The following is a 26,214-nucleotide window of genomic DNA, read 5'->3' as shown; positions in this document are numbered from 1 at the left end:
TAAGTCTGCTAATTAGCTCAGCCCAATTAGTTTAATCAAGGAAGAATATACGAGTTTTTGTACTTTTAACGCTGTATATATGCTATACAAAGAACAAGCATAAGGTTTGCGCTGAGCTAATTAGGCAAGGTAACACGTCGGGGTGCTGATCGCATTTAGCCATGGGTATGAGGAACAGATTTATGATTTAAATAAGAATAATATTTTCCAACTTAGCTGGAATTCGTTTGTTTCGTTTTTGCATAATTATACCCTACGCATGTATTAGCATAATAGCGCATACAGTACCAAATTTCGTAAATTCTTCCCTGATTAATTTAATTGGGCTGAACTAATTAGAAGACTTAACACATTTGGGCGCTGGGCTTATATAGCCAGGGGTATGAGGAACAGATTTATGAAATAAGAATTAATAATATTTTCCAATTAAGATGAATCTCTTGGCTTTGCAATTGCCCATACCTTACGCTTGTTCTTTGTGTATAGCATAATGTACAGCGTAAAAAAGTAGAAAAACTCGTAAACTCTTCCCTTATTAAATTAATTGGGCTGAATTAATTAGAAGACTTAACACATTGGGGCGCCGGGCTTATTTAGCCAGGGGTATGAGGAACAGATTTATGAAATAAAAATTAATAATATTTTCCAATTAAGATGGATTTCGTGGCTTTGTAATTGCCCATACCTTACGCGCTTGTTATATAAGTATAGCGTATAAAGTACAAAAATTCGTAAAATCTTCCCTGATTAATTTAATTGGGCTGAGCTAATTAGCAGACTTAACACTATGGGGCGCTAATCTGATATAGCCCAGGGATATGAGAAATAGATTTATGAAATAAAAATTAATAATATTTTCCAATTAAGATGGAACTCTTGGCTTTTTGATTGCCCATGCCTTACGCGCATATCATATACAGTACAAAAACTCGTAAATTCTTCCTTGATCTAATTAGCAGACTTAAAGGAACACGTTGCCTTGGATCGGGACGAGTTGGTCAAAACAAAAGCGTTTGTAACCGGTTTTTTTTATAAAATGCATATGGTTGGAAAGATGTTTTAAAAGTAGAATACAATGATCCACACAAGTTTGCCTCGAAATTGCGTGATTTTCCTTCTACTGTGCGAACTAACATGGTCGGCCATTTATGGGAGTCAAAATTTTGACCCCCATAAATGGCCGACGTGTTAGTCGACAAGGTAAAAGGAAAACCACGCAATTTCGATGCATGTTTGTGTGGATTATTGTATTCTACTTTTACAACACCTTTCTACCCCTATGCATTTTATAAAAAACGGTTACAAACGCTTTTCAAAGACCAACTCGACCGATCCAAGGCAACGTGTTCCTTTAAAACACTAGGGCGCTAATCTGATATAAATATAGCCAGGGATATGTGGAACAGATTTATGAAATAAAAACTAATAATACTTTCCAATTTAGATGGAACTCTTGGCTTTTTATCTGCCCATACCGTACGCGTGTACAATCCCATCGCACTGTCTTCGACGATCATTGACGGTCGTTGACAGTTTGTTTAAATTTGGTGCTGGCAACAAATTTGGTGCTCATCACCAAATTTGGTGTTGGGCTCAAATTTGGTGCTCACTTCGAGTCCTACTACTCACTTCAGATGCTTCAGTCTGGTTGTTGTAATAAAATCTCGAGACTTTCAACGGATCTACTACTTGTATGACTTAAACTTTACATAACTAAGGTAAGCTTTCTCCATGTTTAGGGACAAATGCAAAATCCGGAGGACGAAAAGTGGCCATCTTCTTTTCATCAGGATGATCAGGGATATTCATGTAGCTACTTCTACTATCTAGAAACTAAATATAAGGCTCCCCTGCGAGCCTTATGTTAGTCTTGGCCCAAGACGATGGTGCTTGATTCTGGATAGTGTATCCTCTGCGTGCCAGTTATCACGCTATTATGCCTTTTTCTTTGAATTGGGAAAAAAATACTGATGCCATATATCAACCGATGCCCTAATTATCTTCATTTGTTAATACGAAGTATGCAAACATGTATTAAAACTTGATGGACATTGAAATGTTCACACCACACACCGATCTTGGATGACTTCAACTGGCCCCATTTGTTTTGAGTTTTTCCTGTTTTCACGGCAAACGAGAAAGTATGGTTTCCCGGTGAAGCCATACATGGAAGTAGACCCAGTAACTGGGGCGCTGTACTCCTTTTCAACAATTTTTGACTTTATCTGTCGTACTAGCGCCCCAGGGAATGGCACAGAATTTTAACGAATACCCAGTTTTTCGCGACACCCAGCCACAAAAAATGCCTCAAAATGACAAAAAGACCAAACAAACTAGCTCAAAAATCGCCTACTCTATTCTCGATACGTCTAGGATGTAACATCAGGCATTTAATTGTACTCACGATCATTTTTTAAACTCCAAATCGATGATTTTTAACTCCGCATCGTGGAGCGATTGACAAGTCTGCGATTTTCGGATGTGTATGGTAACGAAACATGGCGTCGCGTTGTGGGTGGATGTCCATCAACGGCTGTTTAATGCTACACTTGTTACAGGCGTTGCAGCGAATGCTATACATTGTACACGGGGATGGGTACAGGCGCTGCAGCTAGCGAGTGCCCACGTGCGTTCAATCATGGGCAACGTAACTTATACGGTGCCGGGTTGTTGGAAAAATATCAGAAAGGGGGTGAAAGGTTCTCAGAAAGGGAATATTGTCTGAAAGAGGGGATTTTTCTGGTCATCGCCCCCCCCCCCCAAAAAAAAAAGGGGGAAAAATATGATAAATAAATAAAAACCGCTGTACTTCATCTAGGCCTACGATTTTTGTGCATGGTTAAATTGCTTCTTATAATGTTTAGTGCTGCCAGTGTCACTGTAGAATTTTTATTTATTTATTTATCATCTTTTTTCCCCCTTTTTTTTTTCCCTTTTTTTGGGGGGGGGGGGGGCGATGACCAGAAAAATCCAGACCAGCAGACTTCATCCAGAACCATCCAGCTTCATCCAGCAGACTTCAGACCAGAAAAATCCCCTCTTTCAGACAATATTCCCTTTCTGAGAACTTTTCACCCCCTTTCTGATAATTTTCCAACAACCCGGCACCGTGTAAGTTACGTTGACCATGATTGAACGCACGTGGGCACTCGCTAGCTGCAGCGCCTGTACCCATCCCCGTGTACAATGTATAGCATTCGCTGCAACGCCTGTAACAAGTGTAGCATTAAACAGCCGTTGATGGACATCCACCCACAACGCGACGCCATGTTTCGTTACCATACACATCCGAAAATCGCAGACTTGTCAATCGCTCCACGATGCGGAGTTAAAAATCATCGATTTGGAGTTTAAAAAATGATCGTGAGTACAATTAAATGCCTGATGTTACATCCTAGACGTATCGAGAATAGAGTAGGCGATTTTTGAGCTAGTTTGTTTGGTCTTTTTGTCATTTTGAGGCATTTTTTTGTGGCTGGGTGTCGCGAAAAACTGGGTATTCGTTAAAATTCTGTGCCATTCCCTGGGGCGCTAGTACGACAGATAAAGTCAAAAATTGTTGAAAAGGAGTACAGCGCCCCAGTTACTGGGTCTAACATGGAAGAAACATCTGCAGTGACTACAAGTGTTCTTTGAGACTCTGTGTATGACTGTATAGCCAGCAGTTGCCTTCATTTTATTCAAAATATTTTTTTATTAAATTTTTAAAATTACCATGGTAACTTGCAAAAAATAAAAAAAAATAAAAAAAATATAAAAAGTGTGAATAATTACTGGCTTCAAAATCTGATTTCTATTTATTTGTTTTCTATTTTTTTTTCTTAATATTTATAATAAAGCGTATAAATAAACAGTGATAATTGAATCAACAAGCTGATGTTTAAATTTTAATATAAATAATAGTATTGATACGAGGGTGACAAAATAAAAATCTCCAAAAATATTAGAAAATGATATAAGGCACAGGCTTCTTTAAGCCTCGGTATTTTTTTTCAAGAATGCTCAGCAAAACATTCAGTGACATGATTTTGATCATCATGAATTGTGAATTGAAATAGCGTTTGATGAAACTTTTTCGGTGGGCAAATATTTTTATATGGCCTCAACATTATGACATATTTGTGTACCTTGTAGAAATGCCTAAAATACCAAACTTTTTGCATTTACAAGTGCAAATGTCCAGTGGAGCCTTACGTGTTTCTAAGTTTTGGTCAAAGAAGAGGAGACTCTTTGCTTGGCGAATAAAACCACACAATTTTTATCTTGGGACTGTTTACTTGGGACTGTCAGTATAACTTCCCTTATTGAAGAGAAAAACCTTCCTTCGGGGGCGTTTGACAAATTTAGCCCTGATACTGGCGTCGATAACAACAACGTCGTGGTCACTAATTCCAGCTTGGACAACAACTTTGTTCACGAAGGATGGACAGTTCGTGAAACAAAGATCCAAAATGTTGTTGTGTCTGGTTGGTTGACTCACAATCTGCGAGAGGTTGTTATCCATGGCAATATCTATCATGATCTTACTTGGGCCAGGGTATCTGCCACTAGGTTTGAAGCTGTTTGTTGTCCAATCTACATCGGGTAAGTTAAAGTCACCAAGCAGCCATATAGCTGCCTGCCTGGGGATTTTTTCAATGCTGATTTCCAATTGTCTCAAGTAGGTGTTGTCTGTTTGTTGTGATCTATAAAAAGCTCCGATGTACACAGGGCATACTCCTTTCACATGAATATTCGCCCATATAGCTTCGCAGTCACTATGGAGTTCTGTTTCCTCCTGAGCAACTAAAGTATTTTTTACTGCTAGAAATACACCACCGTAGGAGTCAGATCTATCCTTGCGAAAAACGCTGAAGTTTGGGGGGAAAACTTCACCAGAGGCGATGCTTCCATTTAGCCAGGATTCTGTACCCACGATAACGTCTGGGTCCTCAGTATCAATCAGGTTATGAAAGTTTGGGAGCTTAGATTGTAAACTCCGACAGTTCATGTTAAGAATCTTCAAAGGTTTTTGTCGAGGTTTCTTAGCGGACTGTTGTGTGGTCTGCCTAATGGGAGTTGAAGTAGCAGTTGGGTCACTGATTGATAAATCTGGATTTGAAGAGACTGTGGTTTCATTGCTATTCAGGCTAGAAAGCGATTCAAAACTCTTGGATGTACTAAGACTACTCAGCGATCCAAAAAGAGAGGTGTCACAATTTGGTAGGCCGCAACTGCAACAAATCCATGAGTAGGATTGGTGAGCCCCGATAATGTTGTAAATGTTTCTGTCCATCTTCATGCATTCAACATGAAACCAGTCATTGCACTGATCACACTGGAGACATTCTTGACCCCATTTTGCAGCTTTGTTGCAAGTTAGGCAGGGAAACTTTGGTTGGTAAGGACCGGGATTTAAGGCAACATCTCCTGAAAGGATGATGAGAAGTGCAAATTTAATGCTAGCTTGTTTTTTTAAATTCAGAACAGGAGTTATCAGCTGCTTCGTATTTCAGTACTGGTGGTACATGTATGACTGAGAGTTCAGGAAAAAATGGAACTGACTCACCGGGGTGTGAAGGCTATGGGGGTCTGTCACAGTCACAGGTGCTGTCCAATGTTCAACAAAGTGTTGGTCCGGTATCACAGGCAAAGTCCCACAACATAATCTCAGCATCATGAACATAATTGTAGACACAACATAAGTCAAGGATGCTTGAGGAGTTTCCATTGTTGCACGATGCATGATTATGACTGTAAGGGGAGCACACGACACATCCAGCAAAAACGGAATCAGGAGACTTGTGATGCAGTTAAAATACCCACACGGCTTTCAAGCTCCAAAATGGCCGCCGATGGCATAAAAAACACCAAGAGCAATTCCACGGTAACTCGCGTTACGTTTAAGGGGTAGTTCCATGAATGTTTGGGCTGGTATTCTTTTATTTTGAGGTCAGATAAGTAGAATTTCTCTGAGGAACATTAATGGAGTTATGACTAACAACCCCCCTCAAAAATTATTTTAAAACACTGTTCGTCTTCCTTTGACAACAGCTTAATTTTCGGTAACTCATGTTACATAAAAAGGACATACATGTAACATAAAAAACTTTGGCTAGTTTTTCAAATTCTCATCAAACTGGGCAACACTGATGGAAACTTTTCTGTGTTTCTATGACATAGGCATGTATGATGCATGATTACATTCAAATATTTACAAAACAATTGATAACAAATCCAAAAGGACCTCTCATGTCGGTAACTCGCGTTACGGTAACTCGCGTTACACTTTGTCTGCGAAAAAACGATGTCTCATTTCATGCATATATCATGTCAAGTTTGCAACATTTAGGGCCTACTACATAAAACAAATTGATAACAAGTAGGATTACCGACTTATGTTATAACTACTGACTAACTCATCATGTACACACTGGCATACACCCCATGTCCATACATACAGTATGTATTGTGCACACAACTTGGCTGCATACAGTGTAGTTCCATTGGATATTCCGACCAACTGTACACTACATGTACACTTACAAAAGTAAATGGAAAGAAATCACTGCTTTCCAGAAAAGGTAAATGATCTACATGTGTGCTCATTGTTTCATTTGAAATATACAATGTCCTGTACATATGTACATCATGTGTAAAGTCTCAAAAGTTGGTTGAAAACTTAGTGGCAGCGATTGTTGGCTATGTCTGGCTTCTTAAGCTTCACCATCATACTGCGGAGCCGATAGAAGATGACGTCCCTGGAAAAAGGCCATTTCCAGTTATTTCCTGCTGGCTCCATCACTGAGACTTGAAAGTCATTGTCTTCTCCAATTGCAATGACTTCACTGGGAAAAGGATGTCCTCATAATTCACAGCATACCAGTCCCCAACCTGAATCAATGCGTCTCCTGTCATCCTGTCTTTCCTTGGTGGATGCTTATCTTTTGAGAGAAGTAGCGCTACAGTAGCTCCATTTACATCTTCAAAGAAGTGCACATGTATGTAATTCCAGTGATCTGTTCGGCTTTATCAAATACAGAATTCAAGACCAGTGACTAGTTGTGTTTACTATAATGAGGTCCAACAGATTTACTTTCAAATAAAATCAGTAAAAAATCAACAAAACACCAAACACAGAAAATATAAGCCTGACAGAGGAGGGCATTTAAAGGTTGACAGAAAAACAAAGCAAATATTGTCTGTAATTATTTTTTTCCTGGCACAAGACTACTGTAATTTCGCTGATTATTGCAGCCTCTCATACCTAATATCTATCAAAAATAAAAACTTTGTCAAGCGTCCACTTTTTTTTTTTAGGTAAAAAACGTCAGTTTCGAACGTTATTTTTGACAGATTTTAAGTGACGATCGCCAAAAGATGACAGATTTGCATGACGTTCCAGAAAATAGACGGACTTAATTGCAAAATGACGTTCCAGACTTTATTACCTTCGCGCAATCCACATCAAACGTACCTGAATGGAAGTTGATTTAGTTTCCAAAAACTAGCGTTCTGAAGAGAGTATTTCCGTTGTAAATCATCTGAAAGACGTTTTGGTTTTTCGTCTGGAGCTGTCCGATGGATTGTCGAACGGCAGTAAATGCCGACGTCATTTTCTTGACAGAATTATTTTGCCCGAGTATAAGATCGCGCAGAAAAACATGTGCTGATCGCGCGTTCCGTAAAAACACTGAGTGTGCCTGATTACAAGCAGACGTTTGAGGGGGTATGTCTCGTGTCAAAGGTCAACTTACAGGGCGATCAGAAAATTCATGAACGTCGCGCGAAAGTAAATGACAGACAAGGAAAAATTACATCGCTGGAGATTTGAAAAACTGATTACTCTGATAGTTGACCAGGTATCGCAGCAATCATTGTCACAAAATAACTATTATTAAAACGTGTTTTCTTTGAATTTTTTTCGAACTTATTGAATGTCTTAAAAATTGGTTAACTCACGTGTTTCTTATTGTTGATATTTTTGACGGAAAAAAAAGGCTCAAGGAAAATTACCGATTTTTTTTTTCTTTTTTTTTTTAATTGTCGGACTTTGATTGTCTTTTGCTGTTAAATTATTTGTCAACATCCCCCACCACCTGCGCATTCAAAAGTTAAATAAATGCCCTGCAAATATGAAGTTTTTTTCATTTAAATACCTCAATTATCTAACAGGTTGTTGAGGTCTGTCAAAAATGCTGATGTCAGGGACTCAAAATCTTCTACCTTGATTTATTTGAAAGGCCTGGGCTATCAAAATTGTGTATAATATCTTGCTAGGTACCTCTTAGTTTATTACAATGTATAAATAAACAAAATAGCTTTCACTTATGAAAATATCAGGGTCCGAATTTCAGACTTACAAATGGTCCACATAATAAAGAAGATGCCTTATTACAATATATATAATCATTTGGCTTGGTTTTGTTCAATTATTTTCTCTGAAATATCATACCCTTTCTAATTACCATTTATTTCATGGATTCTTTTGACAAATTGTCCTTAAAACAATTTTTGTCATATTTTGAAAAATCCTCAAGCTTAAAAAAAAAAAAATTCACAATGCAAAACTAGAACTCATACATAAATTAATTATAGTGCCTAAACTTTCATTTCTTGAAGTTGAAATTTTCATGTAATGTCCACCTTTCCATGGAATTGCCCCCAAGAAGAAAACTCAAAAATACTACACCATAAGTTGATTTAAAAGTAGGCCTGGGCGAATTATTCGAATATCCGGTTAATGGCGAATAGGTTTTCCTATCCGTAACCGCGAATGCCTTTTTTTTCTTAACCGGATATCCGCATAGGGCGCGAATACCTATTTACAAACCGGATAATTCTGTAATTACAACCGAGTAACCGGATATTCTTTAATATCCGAATATCCGCGGACGTCGGGCGACAACTGATATGAATATTTTGTCTGAATCCTTATGAAACTTCTATTAAGACAGCATAAAACAGCATATATTAAGTATTTAACTATGCTCACCTCCGTGAAGAGTTAAAACAATGACATTTCTGACGTAATTTGTTCAAAGATTACAAAAGTTTTCCTTCACGTAGAGTCAATCACGATCAAAAGAAAAAGCAAATCGCCATCTTTAAATTAGATCCGGTCATTTTTATGAATGAACCGAGTGACACTGTCTAAAACTAATATCAATCCGCCCATAAGATCTCATTCACAAACGAACAGCGCCCTCTAGCGGCAAAAAAAAAAATTTTTTAATTTTTTTTTAATTTTATTTTTTTTAAATAGCGCCCTCTAGCGGCAAAAAAAACTATTCGAATAGCCGGTTAATTTCGGATAGTTGGCCAGCGGTATCCGAATAACAAAAATTCACTATTCGCCCAGCACTATTTAAAAGCTGATGCATTGACCAGCAGAGACCACAGACGATAGATGACATGAACAGATTAAAAAAGGATGTCAAAAATGATGATATAAGGGCTAAAAAAAGTAAGGATTTACAGAGCTAAAATAAAGGCTGCCTGCAGCCTGCATGCATGACGAAAACATGTAAAGCATTCTGTTGTTTTCCTGCCGCATCGCACATTTTTTGACTTCTCAATAATGCCCAACGCTTTATCTTTTGGTCACTCGACCACCAAGCACTGTACACCAGCCTACTCGCCGAACTGCCAAGCCACCACCGAGTTGGACTAAACTATTCTGTGGAAGGGGTGATACAAACCCGTGTGGCAGTGCGTGCGCTGTTTGTTTACAATAATACCTACCGTTCACGCATAAAGCGCACGAGCGTGCGCATATTATTTTTTTCCAAGGACAAATGTGGAGAATTATCTACTCGCGTTTGTCCTAGAATAAAAAAACACTTGATCCGTGCTTTGTGTACAAAAACATATGGACTCGCGTCTGGGAACCAGACGTCTGATTCCTAGACGCGTGTCCATATGTTTTGTACACAAAGCACGGATCAAGTGTTTTTTTAAATTCTAGGACGGACGAACGTGTGCGAAAATACTCCACGTTTGTCCTGGGAAAAAAATGATATGCGCACGCTCGTCATGTGTCGTGACTTCGCGATGCGTACGGCAGAGTTCGGGAATCAGCATTTGTAGTGTAGTGGTAAAATGGAGTATTTGGGGGCTGAATTACGGTAAGAATTTATAACTTTTAAAATTTGTTGAGATTGCGGAGTGGGTTCTCTGGTCGCCCCCTCGGACATTGAGATATCAAAGGACACATAGAGCCTAACTTTGGCGAGATTAAAATAAAAATAAAGAGAGATTTTTGATTCCAAAATTCATTGAACATTGATTGAACCATCATCGTTTAATGCTTGAGAGATATAAACCTATGAGGTTACGGGAGACGATAGCCGGACGAAGCCGAAATAGTTCTTGGAGTAGATCACGTGAGGAGGTATAGTCTAGACCAGATTTTAAAAAAAAAGGCTCTAGTTAAGGAAGTGAACGGCATTTTTTAGTAAAAGTTGGTAACATACCTGATTTAACTAATTTGGGGGTGCTGAATCCGAAAATGGTGGATACCAAGGCTTATTTTTAGTCCTTCACCCTGAAAAATCAAATTTAAAACAATACAGAAAACCTAGCAGACGATGGACTCCTCACGTGAAAAATAGTCAGGTTCTGCTGTGGTTCCATATTGATGTTGTCCGGATACCATACAGGGCAGGTACCCGGGTGCAGGTCAGGTATCCGTAACAAACTTTTGATTGTACTGGATAGATCTACAACCAAATTGCACTTTCAGAGGGACCAACAGGTGCTTTCAATGTCAATTTGAAAGTATTTTAGTTGGTGTTTTTTTTCTAATAAAGAGTTATTTTTTATTTGAACATAATTTCTCTGTTGTTAAAAGGAAAAACCGTTGATTATTTTCTCTTATAATGTAGGCCTACACTACTTAAAGGATTCGGATACTTTTTCAAAATGTTCACAGATTTACATTAAACTTACAGGGTTTGAAGATAATGATACCTTTTAAATCATTTTTTTTTTGACTGGTAAGATAATTTCAAGCCATGAAGTATCATTGTTGAGTCTAGACTACACCTGGTAGGCCTACTAGACCGGCAGCCTTGAGCACTTTGGTTAAAGGAACGAGGGTACCAATATTTGACTACGGGAACTTTTAGTGGATAACCTGACATAATCAGATATGGATGTCTGCCGGGGACCCCCCGCTGCATGTGGCGCATGGACCCCCAACAAAGAGGCAAAATAATGGGCTGAATCAAACATTCTAGGTACCACATGAAACCAAGTGGAAATGGTCATTACCATGATACTAAGTAAACAAAATCAACCGCCAGACAAATTTTCTGCTGCATTAGGCCTGCCAGACACCCCCTTCCCCAAATATTTAGTGTACAAACCTATGGGTTGAAAATAACCAGTTGTCAAATTACCTTAGATTTACATGAAACTTTGTTTAACTGTTCCACTATGGCTATAATGAACACAAACCAAAAATTAAATCCATACTCCATGTCGTTTCTGAGATACAGCCTCTTACAATATACTAAAATCTCCCCCTTTTGGAGCTCCGCCCCCGGCCGACACCGCGCGTCGTGGTGGTATTCTTTCAAACGTTAAGCCCGTAATTTAATAACGACACCAGCTGTGCGGCTGAAAGGTGTATACTTTTTAAGTTGTGGCCCTTGATTCATAATTTGGCTGCATTGGGCCTACCAGACACCCCACCCCCGGGGTTCAACATCGGAGGAACGACCTAAAACCAAGTTGAAATTACCAATAGGCCTATTCTTAACACAAGACAATATCAGGCGCCGGACAAATGTTTTGCGCGGCAGACACCTCCCTTACCCGGGTTAAACATCAAAGGAATCACCTGAAACCAAGTAATGACCAACCACACTATTCTTTGACGTCCAGTATCAATCACCAGATGAAAGTTTTGCTGCATTGGGCCCTGCAGGCACCTCCCTTCCCCCGGGTTAAACATCTGAGGAACCACTGAAACCAAGTTGAAATGTGACCAATACAATATTATTCTTAATACAAGTATCAACTGCCAGAAGAAAGTTTTGCTGCATTGGGCCCGGCAGACAACTCCCTCCCCTGGGTTAAACATCAGAGGAACCCCCTGAAACCAAGTTGGAATGACCAATAACAATATTCTTTAGTATCAACTGCCATCACAAAAGTTTGGCTGCATTGGGCCTGGCAGACAAATCCCCCCCCCCCCCCCCCCCGGGGTTAAACATCAAAGGAACCACCTGAAACCAAGTTGAAATGGCCAATAACAATATTCTTAATACAAGTATCAACAGCCAGACGAAAGTTTTGCTGCATTGGGCCCGGCAGACAACCCCACTCCCTCGGGTTTTAGAAGAACCGCCTAAAACCAAGTTGAACTAGATATAGTGTTTGTAGAAGCAAACACTAGGTGTTCGGCTATTGTTGGGTCAGTGTTTGAATAAATGAAACAAGTATTGTTAATAGCTCGTCAAATTACAAAGAAATCAAAACCAAACAGTTTTCATGATGTGTAATAATTTTATGGAAAAAGCATCAAAAAGTGTACATTTCAACCTAATAGCCTTTAAATACTGCCTTTTCAAAGCATTTTACAGGCTCTTCCAGTTTAAAAAGGTCAAAAAGTCAAGAGAAGGTCACCAACATACCCATTTTTGTGGAATACGTGAGGCCCTTTCATATGGTGTATAGATTGTCAAAATAGCTTTTGTGTTTGAGAAAACGTGAACTGATGAATAATGGCGACTGGAGAAGAGACTAACTAACCAGGAGGGAAATGTTTGTTGAAAACGCCTTGAAAACAGACTACGTACGTAAAGCCCTTTCATATGATGTATAGATTGTCAAAATAGCTTTTGTGGTTGAGGACATAGGAACTTATGCATAATGACGACTGGAGAAGAGACTAACTAACCGAAAGGGAAATGTTTGTTGAAAACACCTTGAAAACAGACTACGTACGTAAAGCCCTTTCATATGATGTATAGATTGTCAAAATAGCTGTGTGGATGAGGACATAGGAACTTATGCACAATGACGACTGGAGATTAGACTAACTAACCGAAAGGGAAATGTTTGTTGAAAACACCTTGAAAACAGACTACGTACGTTAAGCCCTTTCATATGATGTATAGATTGTCAAAATAGCTTGTGTGGTTGAGGATATAGGAGCTTATGCATAATGACGACTGGAGAAGAGACTAACTAACCGGGAGGGAAATCTTTGTTGAAAACGCCTTGAAAACAGACTAAAGCGAAGCTATTTATAGGAGGAAAAAAAATTAAATACAAAAATAAATAGTACAAATTTTGGTCGCCAAGTGGTCTCCCATCCAAATACTGACTGGGCCCAATTTTGCTTAACTTCAGTGACCGGACGAGAACGCAGACTAAAACGATCAACACGTGGTGCAGAGCGTGACTATGCTCCTCAATGCACCGCATACTTACACGTGGTGACCGCAATGCACCGCATGCTTACACGTGGTGACAAAGTACATGTACATGTAATTGTAAAATCTTTACGCGCAATCAATGGGGGAATTTTGTAGTTCTTTATACATGAATTTTTGAATTTTCAACCTCGATTTTGAACCAGAAGACAAGATCAAAAAGGGGTCATGTCTGTGAGGCGTTTACGGAGTTTTTAATGCCCTTTCCGATGATGTATTGATTGTAAAAATCCCTCATGTAGATCAAAAGTTATGATTTTTTGAAATAATAAACTTTGAATTTGTGTATCTCATCAACTGATGACGTCATCGTGACGTAACAACTTTTGCATCATCTACTGGTTATTGTCTACCTGTGTGCAAAATTTCAACTTAATGCAAGCTTCGCATCTATGCTTTTTCTTGCGGACAATCGACAGCGAGAAGAATAAGAAAAAAACCCCCCCCCCCCAAAAAAAAAACAAAAAAAAAAACGAACAAAATCAAAGAGTTGTTCGGGCTGTTGCCCGTACACCTAAATAACCAATAACAATATTCTTAATACAAACGGAAGTATCAACCGCCAGACATATGTTTCTTCATTGGGCCCGGCAGACACCTCCCCAACCCCGAGGTTAAACTTTGAAGGAACGACCTAAAACCAAGTTGAAGTTACCAATAACAATATTCTTAAACCAAGGGGGTGGGGGTGTCTGGCGTGCCCAATGCACCAATTTTTTGTCTGGCGTGTTATGATACTTGTATTAAGAACAGTGTAAATTGGTCATTTCAACTTGGTTTGAAGTGGTTTTTCTGATGTTAACCCAGGGGAGGGAAGGTGTCTGCCGGGCCTAATGCAGCAAAACTTTCGTCTGGTGATTGATACTGGTATTAAGAATATTGTTATTGATCATTTCAACTTGGTTTCAGGTGGTTCCTCTGATGTGTAACCCGGGGGAGTGGGGTTGTCTGCCGGGCCCAATGCAGCAAAACTGTTGTCTGGCAGTTGATAATGGTATTAAGAATATTGTTATTGGTCATTTCAACTTGGTTTCAGGTGGTTCCTCTGATGCGTAAAACCCGGGGGAGTGGGGTTGTCTGCCGGGCCCAATGCAGCAAAACTGTTGTCTGGCAGTTGATAATGGTATTAAGAATATTGTTATTGGTCATTTCAACTTGGTTTCAGGTGGTTCCTCTGATGCGTAAAACCCGGGGGAGTGGGGTTGTCTGCCGGGCCCAATGCAGCAAAACTGTTGTCTGGCAGTTGATAATGGTATTAAGAATATTGTTATTGGTCATTTCAACTTAAATTTAGGTGGTTCCTCCGACGTTTTACCCCGGGGGTGGGGGTGTCTGTCAGGCCCAGTGCAGCCAAATTATGAATCAATGGCCACAACTTAAACAGCATACAATTTTTAGCCACACAGCTGATGTCGTTATTAAGTTACGGGCTCTTAACGTTTGAAAAGAATACCACCACGACGCGCGATGTCGTTCGGGGACGGAGCGCCAAAAGGGGGAGATTTTAGCATTTTTTAAGAGGCTGTTTCTCGGAAACGATATGGAGTATGGATTTAATTTTTGGTTTGTGTTCATTTTAGCCATAGTGGAACAGTTAGACAAAGTTTCATGTAAATCTGAGGTAATTTGACAACTATTAATTTCAACCCATAGGTTTGTACACTAAATATTTGGGGGAGGGGTGTCTGGCAGGCCTAATGCAGCAGAAAATTTGTCTGGCGGTTGATTTTGTTTACTTAGTATCATGGTAATGACCATTTCCACTTGGTTTCATATGGTACCTAGAATGTTTGATTCAGCCCATTATTTTGCCTCTTTGTTGGGGGTCCATGCGCCACATGCAGCGGGGGGTCCCCGGCAGACATCCATATCTGACTATGTCAGGTTATGCACTACATGTTCCTGTACTCAAATATTGGTACTTCGTTCCTTTAACCAAAGTGCTCTGGGCTGCCGCTCTATACCAGTTTAAATATAGGCCTACATTATAAGAGAAAATAATCAACGGTTTGTGCTTTTAACAACAGAGAAATTATGTTCAAATAATAAATAACTCTTTATTAGAAAAAACACTAACTCAAATACTTTCAAAATGACATTGAAAGCACCTGTTGGTCCCTCTGAAAGTGCAATTTGATTGCAGATCTATCCAGTACACTCAAAAGTTTGTAACGGATACCTGACCTGCACCCGGGTACCTGCCCTGTATGGTATCCTGACAACATCAATATATGGAACCACAGCAGAACCTGACTATTTTTCATGTTAGAAGTCCGTCGTCTGCTAGGTTTTCGGTATTGTTTTAAATTTGATTTTTCAGGGTGAAGGACTAAAAATTAGCCTTGGTATCCATCATTTTCGGATTCAGCACCCCCAAATTAGTTAAATCAGGTATGTTACCAACTTTTACTAAAAAATGCTGCTTGAAGTTTTTTTTTTTTAAATCTGGTCTAGACTAGTAGTTGCGATAACGTAACCCTCCTCCCAACGGCCGGAAATTGGTTCTTGACAGAAACCATACAAAACACCCATGTTCTTTGTGACCTTTGACCTTGGCAACAGTTACCCACCAACATTAAACTAACACCATTTGTAAAAGCAAGTCCAATCTATATCTGGACCAAAATTTGTTTTGGAGACCTATCCCCTTCATGGTTTGCCAACGTTTTGAAATTGGGGGATATTTCTCACTGTTGGTTGCCACAGCAATGCAATGATATGCAGGCATGTATTGTGACCTTTGGTCTGTAATATTTGTTAGCGCCACTCAAATTCCATTTGGTTTTTGCTTTTAATGTGTTGCTGAGAATGAGAATCTAATATCATAAAACGCAGACAATTTAATGGGGTCATTTGGCATGTGGATTTCTAGACGACGCAAAATCGCCCGAAATAGGCAGTAGTGTAGTTTCATATGACCTTTGACCTTTGTTATATTGGTGGGCCAACATGATCCCAATTATTTTTCAATTGAAATCTGTTTAGGAACACTCAACTTAACCAAATACGAGAAAACATTGATGGGATCTTGTTGGCACAGATACTTACAGTGATGAAAAAAGTGAATGTTGTGCCAATTTAGGCCAAAATGTGTGGAGTGGCAAAACTTTTTCAAAAAAAAATTTTTCAAAAAATCTTTCATGACATGCAAGTTGCAGAGATCCCAAGATTCTTTTTTCATTTGTCATTAGATGAAAACTGTTCCAACACCCGGTTGCCATAAAACAACTTTTTGTTGTTGGCGCGCAAGGTTATGGAGGTACAAAAACGCAATATATTGGTAAAATTTGAACTTTGACCTCTTTTATTTCTCTCGCCAACGAGATCCCACTCACTTTGCACTTCAATTTGTTTTAGGGATGCAAGCTCTTTCATGTGAACTTGTTTAATTCATGGGATCTTATGCGCGTTGAGTTACAAAATGTATGAGGCGTTGAAAATGGCACGAGGGCACTATTCGTCAAAGGTTCTGGTGCGCGTAACATGACGCGCCAACGAGATCCCAAATTTTTGTTTTTTTACTTTTGTTATAAGCCCAACTAGAGGTTTCAAAAAATGTTTTACTTTTGTTGGGATGACCTTGGCGCACATTTTTGAAATGCCACGCCGCCTGCGAAGTCTTCACAACAAGAGTGATTATTCCAGTATCGTACATGTGATTGGTTTCCAAATACACACACAAACACAAGTCAGAGATTGTGCTTTGTGCGCGTTTTGTGGCTCACATCATATTTTCACCCATTTTCTGCATAATTTCAAAAATTTTAAAAACTAGCATGACTAGTGTATAATTACGTAGGATGTGAAGAGTGTTGTCACCGTGTTGATGATAACAATGATAAGTCGTGGACAAATTGTGTTTAATCAACCCGTTAGTTTATTTGCACTCAGCGAGGAGCAGGTGAACTAGAGCAACAAATAATGAAATAGATAATTAATATATAAAAATACATAATTAACTCAATAATAAATCAAAGTACAAGAAAGATATTTAAAGAAAACACGCAATCAGAGGTTTCCAGAAGGATTACAAAATGTAATCGGAGGCTTCCGGAAAGATTATACGAAAAATGAACAGTCAATAGTTTCCAGAAAAGATTAAAAACAATTAGCAATCGGGGGTTTCCAGAAGGATTAAATAAAGCAACTATTAAAGGCTTGAACAAATCTACTTCACAACAGTTCGATAACAAACGATGAACAACTATAACAATTATAGACTACTAAATTAACACTTACAAATTGTTAGCGGGGAAATTACTTCAACACAGTGGGAACATACAGGAGTTTACAGGAGTCTACGGCGGCATACAGATATAACAAAACTGTTGGGAAATACACACATGAAAATAATGTAATTTAAGAAACAAATACGTTGGGTGCAAAAATAGGACTTAGAGGAATAAACAACTTTGCCAGTGGCACCATAAAAACTTAGTGTACCAAAAATGTAGTGACGGATCTATTTTGGATACCGAATAATTCAATATACGGCTTAAGGAAGAACCAGGAAAATAGCTCAAAATAGCCCAAATCATTGAAAATAGAAAGAAAGTAATTTAACAGTAACCAGTAAATTTATACAATTGAAATAAGTGACATTAAATATTATACAATGAAGAAATACTACTTACGAAAACGGCAATGAAACTAGCTGGGGTTGACTACAGAAAATACAGCGAACTTAACCAAACGAAACCAGGAAAAGAAATGACTTAGAAATACACCCTAAACAAGATTCCTAAGATGCCAGCAGGGGATTGGCTGTGGTCACTAAACTTTGACTTTATGCAAACAAGGATAAGCTGATAAACGTAAGAGAAACGTGTAAATTAAACAACAATATAAACACATCACCGATGGGAGATGACAAGTGTTGATGATACATTGATGGTGGAAAGTAAGTTCAACAATTAATGTGAAGTAAAAAACATTGTGTTATCCATTACCCTTGTAACAGGCATCTTCTTTATTATGCGAACCATTTGTAAGTCTGAAATTCGGACCCTGATATTTTCATAAGTGAAAGCTATTTTGTTTATTAATACATTGTAATAAACAAAGAGGTACCTAGCAAGATATTATACATAATTTTGACACCCCATGCCTTTCAAATCAATCAAGGTAGAAGATTTTGAGTTCCTGACGTTAGCATTTTGACAGACCTCGACAACCTATTAGATAATTGAGGTATTTAAATGATCAACATTTCATATTCGCAGGGCATTTATTTAAATTTTCAATGCGCAGGTGGTGGGGGATGTTGACAAATAATTTAAAGTCACCTGGACAGAGATGCCAAGTCCAGAGGCCAGCTTTGCTTGAGATTTTTCGCATGCAGTGCCAACACAAGATAGTGACGCTTGGCGCAAGCTAAAAACACGCCCTAAAAAGTTGAAACAATACCTGTTTTTTTTCACGTTAGGTTCGTTACGTCTTTTAGGTACCTTCTTCGACTTCCCCACGAGCTGGAAAAATCGTTGGGATGGCGTCATGTTTTAGAAAAGGACTTTTCTCTTCATGTCAAAATATGTAGTGTATTCCAGAAGTGTTTTCTGCACATCCCTGGAAAAGACCACTTTGCAAACTGACCCCATCTTCAGATGTTTTGCTGCATCCAGCAGCAATACACCTGGTCAACATTGCCAAAAAAATGCAAGAAAAAACCTTTTTCGAAACGTACAAACTCATGACTAAGACTTAAATGTACTTGCACGTACGTGTGTTTAATGTTTGATCGAGGCAAAGTCTGCCTCGATTGACGTCACAAAAGTGGTAGGCGGAGTCACCCCCACACAACACTATTTAGTTTTTTAAACATATAAATCGTTACAAACAATAACTTAAAAAAGGAACATACTCTAATTTTTTGAAGAAAAAAAATCTATTTCCAGGTGACTTTAAACAGTTTGAAGATAATGATAGTTGAAAGCCTCCCTTAAAATATTACTTGCTGTGGTGTTGTAGTTTTTGAGAAATGAGTGACAAAAGTGTCAACGTATTTGTAGGCTCTGAGCGTGGCGTCGTCCATGGACCAGGTTCGTTTAAGGCGTCGAGCGTGGACGATGAAAATAGACCGCCTGGGATTTGGAATGATTTACGGGTGAAGTTGCCTTGTTTGCGCGGGGAACTATTTGCCTAAACTAATTCCAGTATTTCGGAAATTAGACCATGACAAACAAAAACTCTTGACAGGAATACAAAAGCAGAGATTTTATTTTGCTGACGTTTATCTGGTGGTTGAGTGGCTCAATGTTATAGAGCTCTGCTTATAATAAATAGGTAAAACATTTCGTTTATAATTCTGTTTAATTCTGATACTTTGTTTAATTCCTTTAAATTCTGTGCAATTAGATTGTTTCCGTGTACGGTGTTCTACATGTACACCAATTTCTGCAATTCAGTCGGGTGTTCACCGTGATGCGGAAAATTCGGAAGCATGGAATTCAAATTCGCTTGAAGCAAAAAAAAACTAGTCTTCATTTACTTTTTCAAATTTTGTTTGTAATCCACAGATGACACCTGATGGCTAAATCTAGCTGCATTGGAGATACTTTGATATTAGAAATCCTCAGTGATAAATATGACACGTATTACTCTGAAGCGTGTGCTGACTGCATGTATGGCTGTGACAGTTATTTACTTGATTGGCAAGCCCTGGAATAATAGCAATGGTAAGTTTTTTTTTGTTATTTCAAAAAATGTGATGAGATCAAGCTAGATGAGTTGTATATCAGCAATTTTTTATTATCAATATACACAATGTGAACCACAAGGGAAACTGACTGGGTAAATTTTAAAACGATTTTTGGTGTTGAACAAAGAATTAACTAGAGTGGGATTCGAACCAACGACCTCAGGATTAACGGGGCAATAACAGGGCAATCATTTTCAAAATGTTTTGTTTGTTTGTAGATTCAAGTGCCAAAATATCTTTATTTTACTTTGGTTACTTCCTTTCTGATAAATAACATCATCAGGGGTTAAAATTAGCATGAGAATAAAGTTTGCTGATGTACCTTGTGTGAGAAAGAATTCAAAACAAATTTGAAAACTCATGTTGCGTACGTAGGTTTGTTACATGGAAAGTTCTGCACAGAAGTTCTCTTAAATTTGCTGTCATCTCAACGGCGAAAAAAACAACTTCAAAAGTGATTGAAGACGACCACAACATACCTTTGTAACTGAATATGAGTGTCTTTGTTACCTACAGAACTTCTGCACCTCAAACCCTTTGACAAATACTGGCACACCACTGTATTCGGTGTGTAAAAACACCAATAAGTTTAATTACATTACAACACGGTTTGTACACACACAGAGATCGAACAGCAACTCCTGCTTCACATGCGGTGTGATGACAGGATTTCCGACCTTTGAACCCTTCAGGGGAGTTTTGCTATGGGCACCAGTGCTTTTTTTAGACTGTTTTCATGTTGAGATTGCTTTCTATCTACAGCTGTTAGCTGCATGTTACTCGCATGTTTAGAACTTTGCATCTCGTCAAACTTCAAAAGCATTCGGCGCATTATTCAAAGTAATACGGGGGCGCCTGTGATATGTTTTTTTTTCACGCTAAAAAAGGGTTTTCAACCCCTTTCTCTATGTTTCAGTTACTCATATCTTTCGGTGTTTCTCCTTTCACAACTTTTGAACAAAACGTCGTATAAACATGGAGTTTTCAAATGAGTAAAACAAAGCTTTTGCTCTTTTCAGGTTAAAAAAGATTACGCGATTACATGTACTTCGTGTGCAACAATGTGTGCGTGAGGCTATGGCACGCAACCATGGCATTGCACATATACATAGCTGTTTCGTCAATAACATTTCAAATTTCTCATTTGAGTTTTAAATTATTTGTTGTGTATTCAAAGCAATTTGCCCAATGTGGCATAAAAAAGAAATAATTTGGATTACACCATGTTCAGATAGCAATTGATGTGTTAAAGGTGTAAAAATGGAAAAAATAATTAAAAATCATGTGATGACGTCATCATGACGTCATTTCATAATTCAAGAGAACTTGCCGATATCTAATGATCTACATAGTTTCAACATAATGGCGTCATTCCTTCGAGAGTTATACGACTTCAAAAAGTGCACCTTTAATGATGCGTCACGTGACCCCCGATGACGTCATTGATCTGAAACTTCACACATATGATGCCTGCCAGACAGTAAACGTGTGTGTAAAATTTAAAGTGATTACAAAAACTTTCGCCACAGACATCTTCAAAAAGTCCATTTTGAAGAATTTTCAACTTGCCACTAGAGGGTGCTGTTGCAATTTATGACGTCATCAATACTTTTTTTGAATTGCCCACCCTTGCTAGACACTTTTATCGTGGAGAAAAAAATTTCCATAACTTTTACCACTTTTGAGTTACAGGGCACTTTCGTTTTTGGCTCGTTTCGACCGGAAGTAGAGGTCATGTGAGGTCACGCACACGAAATAAAATGAAGACCTAATTTATTCCTACCAAATCCCGTTAACAGAAATCTACGGTCTCTTGTGGTTGATTTGATATAGATTTTCAAAGATTTAAATAAAACACCTTTAAGATGACGTCACATGACCGGTGATGACGTCATCATGACGAATTTCGTTTAGGACCCTCCTTGCACCAATGCCCTTCATCACTGAAAGTTTCATTGCAATTGCTCTTTAGGAACCATGCAAAAAAATGCGAGTACTGAATAATCCTGAAACAACCAGATTAAAAAAACGAACAAAAACAATAGCTGTTTCGCTGCGTTACGCTACGAAACAGCTAAAAAAAACTTTAACAAAAACAAGAGCTGTTTCGCTGCGCTTCGCTACGAAACAGCTTTAAAAAAATTTAAAAAACTAGAGCTAAACTGCATTTGTGCACAAATGCAGAGCTGTTTCGTCAACAAAATATTTCTCAACTGAGTTTTAAATTTGTTGGGTATTCAAAGCAATTTGCCCAATGTGGCATAAATAAAAAAATAATTTGGATTATACCATATTCAGATAGCAATTTATGTGTTAAAGGTGCAAAAATTGAAAAAATCATAAAAATCATGTGATGGCGTCATCATGACGTCATTTCACATTTCATAAGAACTTGTCAATATCCAACAACCTACCAAGTTTCAACATGATCGCATAATTACTTAGGGAGTTATATTAGTTCAAAAAGTGCACCTTTGAGGCCAAGTCACGTGACCCCCGATGACGTCATAAATCTGAAACTTCACACATGATGGCTGCCTGACCGTAAACGTTTGTGTAAAATTTAAAGTGATTACAAAAAACTTCACCACAGACATCTTCAAAAAGTCCATTTTGAAGATTTTTTAACCTGCCGCTAGAGGGCGCTGTTGCAATTTGTGACGTCATCAATATTTTTTTTGAACTGCCCACCCTTGTTAGACACTTACGTCCTTGGAAAGCAACTTCATAACTTTTACCACTTTTGAGTAACAGGGCACTTCCGTTTTTGGCCCGTTACGACCGGAAGTAAAGGTCATGTGAGGTCACGCACACAAAACAAAATAAGACCTAATTTATCCCTACCCAATCCCGCAAACAGAAACCTACGGTCTCTTTTGGCTGATTTGATATAGATTTTCAAACATTTAACATAAAACACCTTTAAGATGACGTCACATGACCGCTGATGACGTCATCATGACATCATTGCTTTAGGATCATCATTGCACCATAACCTTCGATCCCTGAAAGTTTCATCGCAATTGCTCTTTGGGAACTATGCAAAAAATTGTGTGTACTGAAACAGACAAATAAAAAAAATAATAATAAAAAAAACTTTAACAAAAACAAGAGCTGTTTCACTGCGCTTCGCTACGAAACAGCTAATAAAAAAAACTTTAACAAAAACAAGAGCTGTTTCGCTGTGCTTCGCTATGAAAAAGCTAATAAATAAATCAATAATGGAGTGGGGGCCTAGGTGACTGAGGGTATAGATGACCCAAAGCAGTCTAAAGCCCTTTTCACACGAGAGCCGAAGACCAACGTCCCTTGTTGTGGGCGCCAGTTGTCTGTCACAAAGGTTGTTTGCGATTTCATGACCAACATTCACACGATCACGCACATTGCGTTCCCGACGTCCCTTGTTTATGTGAGATCGCACTGTGGGTTGTTTACCAGTTCGCTGGTGCTCTGTCAGTGTCCCGTGTAATGTCATGTATTTGCTTAAGGTTACCATCGATCATTTTTTGGCGCACCACTGTGTATTTCAGGCATAAGAATCTTCCGGATTTTTCACCTTAAAATAATGTGTTCTCCGAGAGTTCAGTGTAAATTTGAATTAAAAAACGAGGGATAAGCGAGAGGGTTTGCGTCCACACACCATTATTTTTTGCGTGCATTAAAAGACGCTCAGAGTGTTTCTCGATCGGATTCAACCCTTGCTAAATGTTGACGTCGCCAGAATATGCATGTGTGGAGAATTTGCAGCGAAGTACATGTACTTCAATTGTACAGCGACTGATCACAACCAAATTCTCACTACATCCTGTAATAGAGTAAGGAAAAGTCCTACTTGTGTTTTGTGTGCAGTACGCGCGATGTGTACACTTTCGTTGAACATAAAACGGACTGACTGTCAAGTCTATATGCACACGTGTGTTTACAGATTTTCTTTCCCGTTTTTGATGCAATCAAAATGAAACTCGGTAGTCGTTACGTGTTTTGCAACGTGAATCCGTTTGGATGTCAAGGAAATTGACAAAACGATAACAAATAAACATTTCTCAGCGTCCCGACTCCAAAAAAAAATGTATCCGAAAGCATTTTGTTTGAAATTGCAAGCGGAAAAGTCAGATTCAAGGCTTTCTTGGCCGGAAGCTTATTGGTTCAAGAAACAAACTTTGAGGAAAGCAATAAAACAAACTAATTTTCAGTTTGTGCTGCCGACACCATTTTGTTGGATACCTGGAATATACGAACTTTCTCCATCAGCAATGACGTGTGCTCATAAAGAAATGCAACCCCATGGTTTGTGCATGCATGATCGTTGTGCGATCACCGAGGACCTTTGTAATCTACTGTGTGTCGTTTCACACGAGTGACTCGGCGATTCTAAACAGGGTTGCGATTTTTTGGAGGAGGTCTTGATCCCGGTTGTTTATTACGCGGGTCCTTGGTGATTTCATCGCACGGATTCATTTCACACGACGCAAATTTGTGATTATATAACGGGAATGTGATTTCGCTCCCAACGACCATGGTTTAGAAAGCTCGTGTGAAACGGGCTTAAGTAGTCTAAGTAGTGGTGGGCTAATACACACCACCCAAGGCTACACAGCAGGTTTCACCCAACTCATTACAGATAGTCATTACATGGTGTTACCGCAAATCTTTCTATATTGTATTTCCACCATGCAAAGTTTCAAATCCTACTTAAAATAGCAAAATAAAAAAAAATTCCCAATTTATTACATTGTTGTAATTCCCAAACATTCTTTGGAGTTTATTGGATAATGGCAATATGAAGTGCAAAGAGAACCTTTTGCTTGTCACGACTTTCCTATTACAGTTACATCCTCCGTCAGCTCATGTTGTCATAGTACTTTTTGAGCAATCATTACAACAATTACACGTATGACTTTCACAAAATTGTTTCTGCATGTTTGATCTGTAAAATTTCAATTATTCTTAAATTGATTTTATTCTGTTGTCAGGATCTATTGCAAAGAGACAAGAGTTGAAGTCAGGGTTTTCTGAAAGTATACATGAAGGTGACATACATGTGGATCAAGAGGTAAGTAAAGACATGTACCTTCCATTTTAACTACATTTACAGTAAGTCTTCTCCAATCAGTAGATTTTAACAGGTGCTGTAGTTTTTGAGAAATAGTAGAACAATGGGTCGTATGAATAAAAAGTAGTATTTACTGACAAGTACTAGCAAAAAGTAAAAGCATAAACTTCCAAGTAGAAGCATTCAGTAAAAGCATCTTCTAAATTCCGTATGAATAAACCTATTCTTTTACTGCAAAGTATTCACTTAATGCTTTGGAGTAAATACTTCTGATATACCATGGCTGAATGGCTCTTAACAAAAGGTTTCCTTTGTATTACAACTCTCATTCACGTCTATGTACGCACTCACACACACAGCCAAAGCAGCATTTGATTTAACAGAAACATAGAAATCTTCAAGTCAGCCATGAGGTTTTTATTCTGACAACATTTTGATGAAGACGACTCATCTGGACACACATAATAAGAACGTTTTTGTTAAGCTTTTGAAACTTGGAGTGGAGCATGACAGCGCTGTATAGAGAAGATGAGAGCTGGATATGAGCATAGCTATTTAACTTAAACTTAAAAGTTTTAATAATAACACGAACAACATTCTATTATTGAAATGCATTTAATTATTTGAAAAATTACTTCTTCTGATTTTATGAACAATAAGCCTTAATGATCGAGGCATTCATTTCTGAGTTGAAAAAATTCTTTATATCTTTTTAAAAAGCTTACTGTAATGATACAAAACAGGTTTTTTTACAAACGGTTTTATTTTATCCTCAGCATATATAAACAAGTTTAATTAAAAGCAGTTTGAGTTTGTGTGTATTGTTTATGTTGTGAAACACTGTGTATGTGTCTATTTAGTATTTCAGTGATGTCTTTCCTTTGGACTAAACCATTTATCCTGTGAGGAACATTCATAAACACTGTCATTTCTTCGAACGAGCCTTTTACTTCTGTGCCCAAGGTAGCTCTGGAGCTACCTTGAAAAATCACTAGTTTTTACTTGTATTTTGTAGTATATTCTCCGTTTTATTCATGTGG

At 38.3% G+C, this 26,214-nt stretch overlaps 1 protein-coding gene across 3 annotated transcripts in view; it reads left to right on the top strand.

The window, feature by feature from the left end:
* The first annotated feature begins 1,592 nt into the window (after nt 1–1,592).
* LOC139952872 (carbohydrate sulfotransferase 11-like) overlaps nt 1,593–26,214 on the top strand; it is a 50,737-nt gene continuing 26,115 nt past the window's right edge. For 2 of the 3 annotated variants that reach the window (XM_071952140.1, XM_071952143.1), the window contains exons 1-3: nt 1,593–1,718; nt 19,940–20,098; nt 25,095–25,174. In XM_071952140.1, the coding sequence (XP_071808241.1) occupies nt 20,008–20,098; nt 25,095–25,174 (171 nt within the window). In that variant the 5' untranslated portion in view covers nt 1,593–1,718; nt 19,940–20,007. Of the gene's footprint in view, nt 1,719–2,969; nt 3,364–19,939; nt 20,099–25,094; nt 25,175–26,214 lie in introns of those variants that run through there. The other variant, XM_071952141.1, reaches the window with a different exon arrangement.

The sequence above is a fragment of the Asterias amurensis genome, chromosome 21 (genome assembly GCF_032118995.1).
Source record: "Asterias amurensis chromosome 21, ASM3211899v1".
In the NCBI taxonomy this organism is placed as follows: domain Eukaryota; kingdom Metazoa; phylum Echinodermata; class Asteroidea; order Forcipulatida; family Asteriidae; genus Asterias; species Asterias amurensis.
Note: the sequence above shows the minus strand (reverse complement) of the source record. Positions and strands in the feature narration are given on the sequence as shown.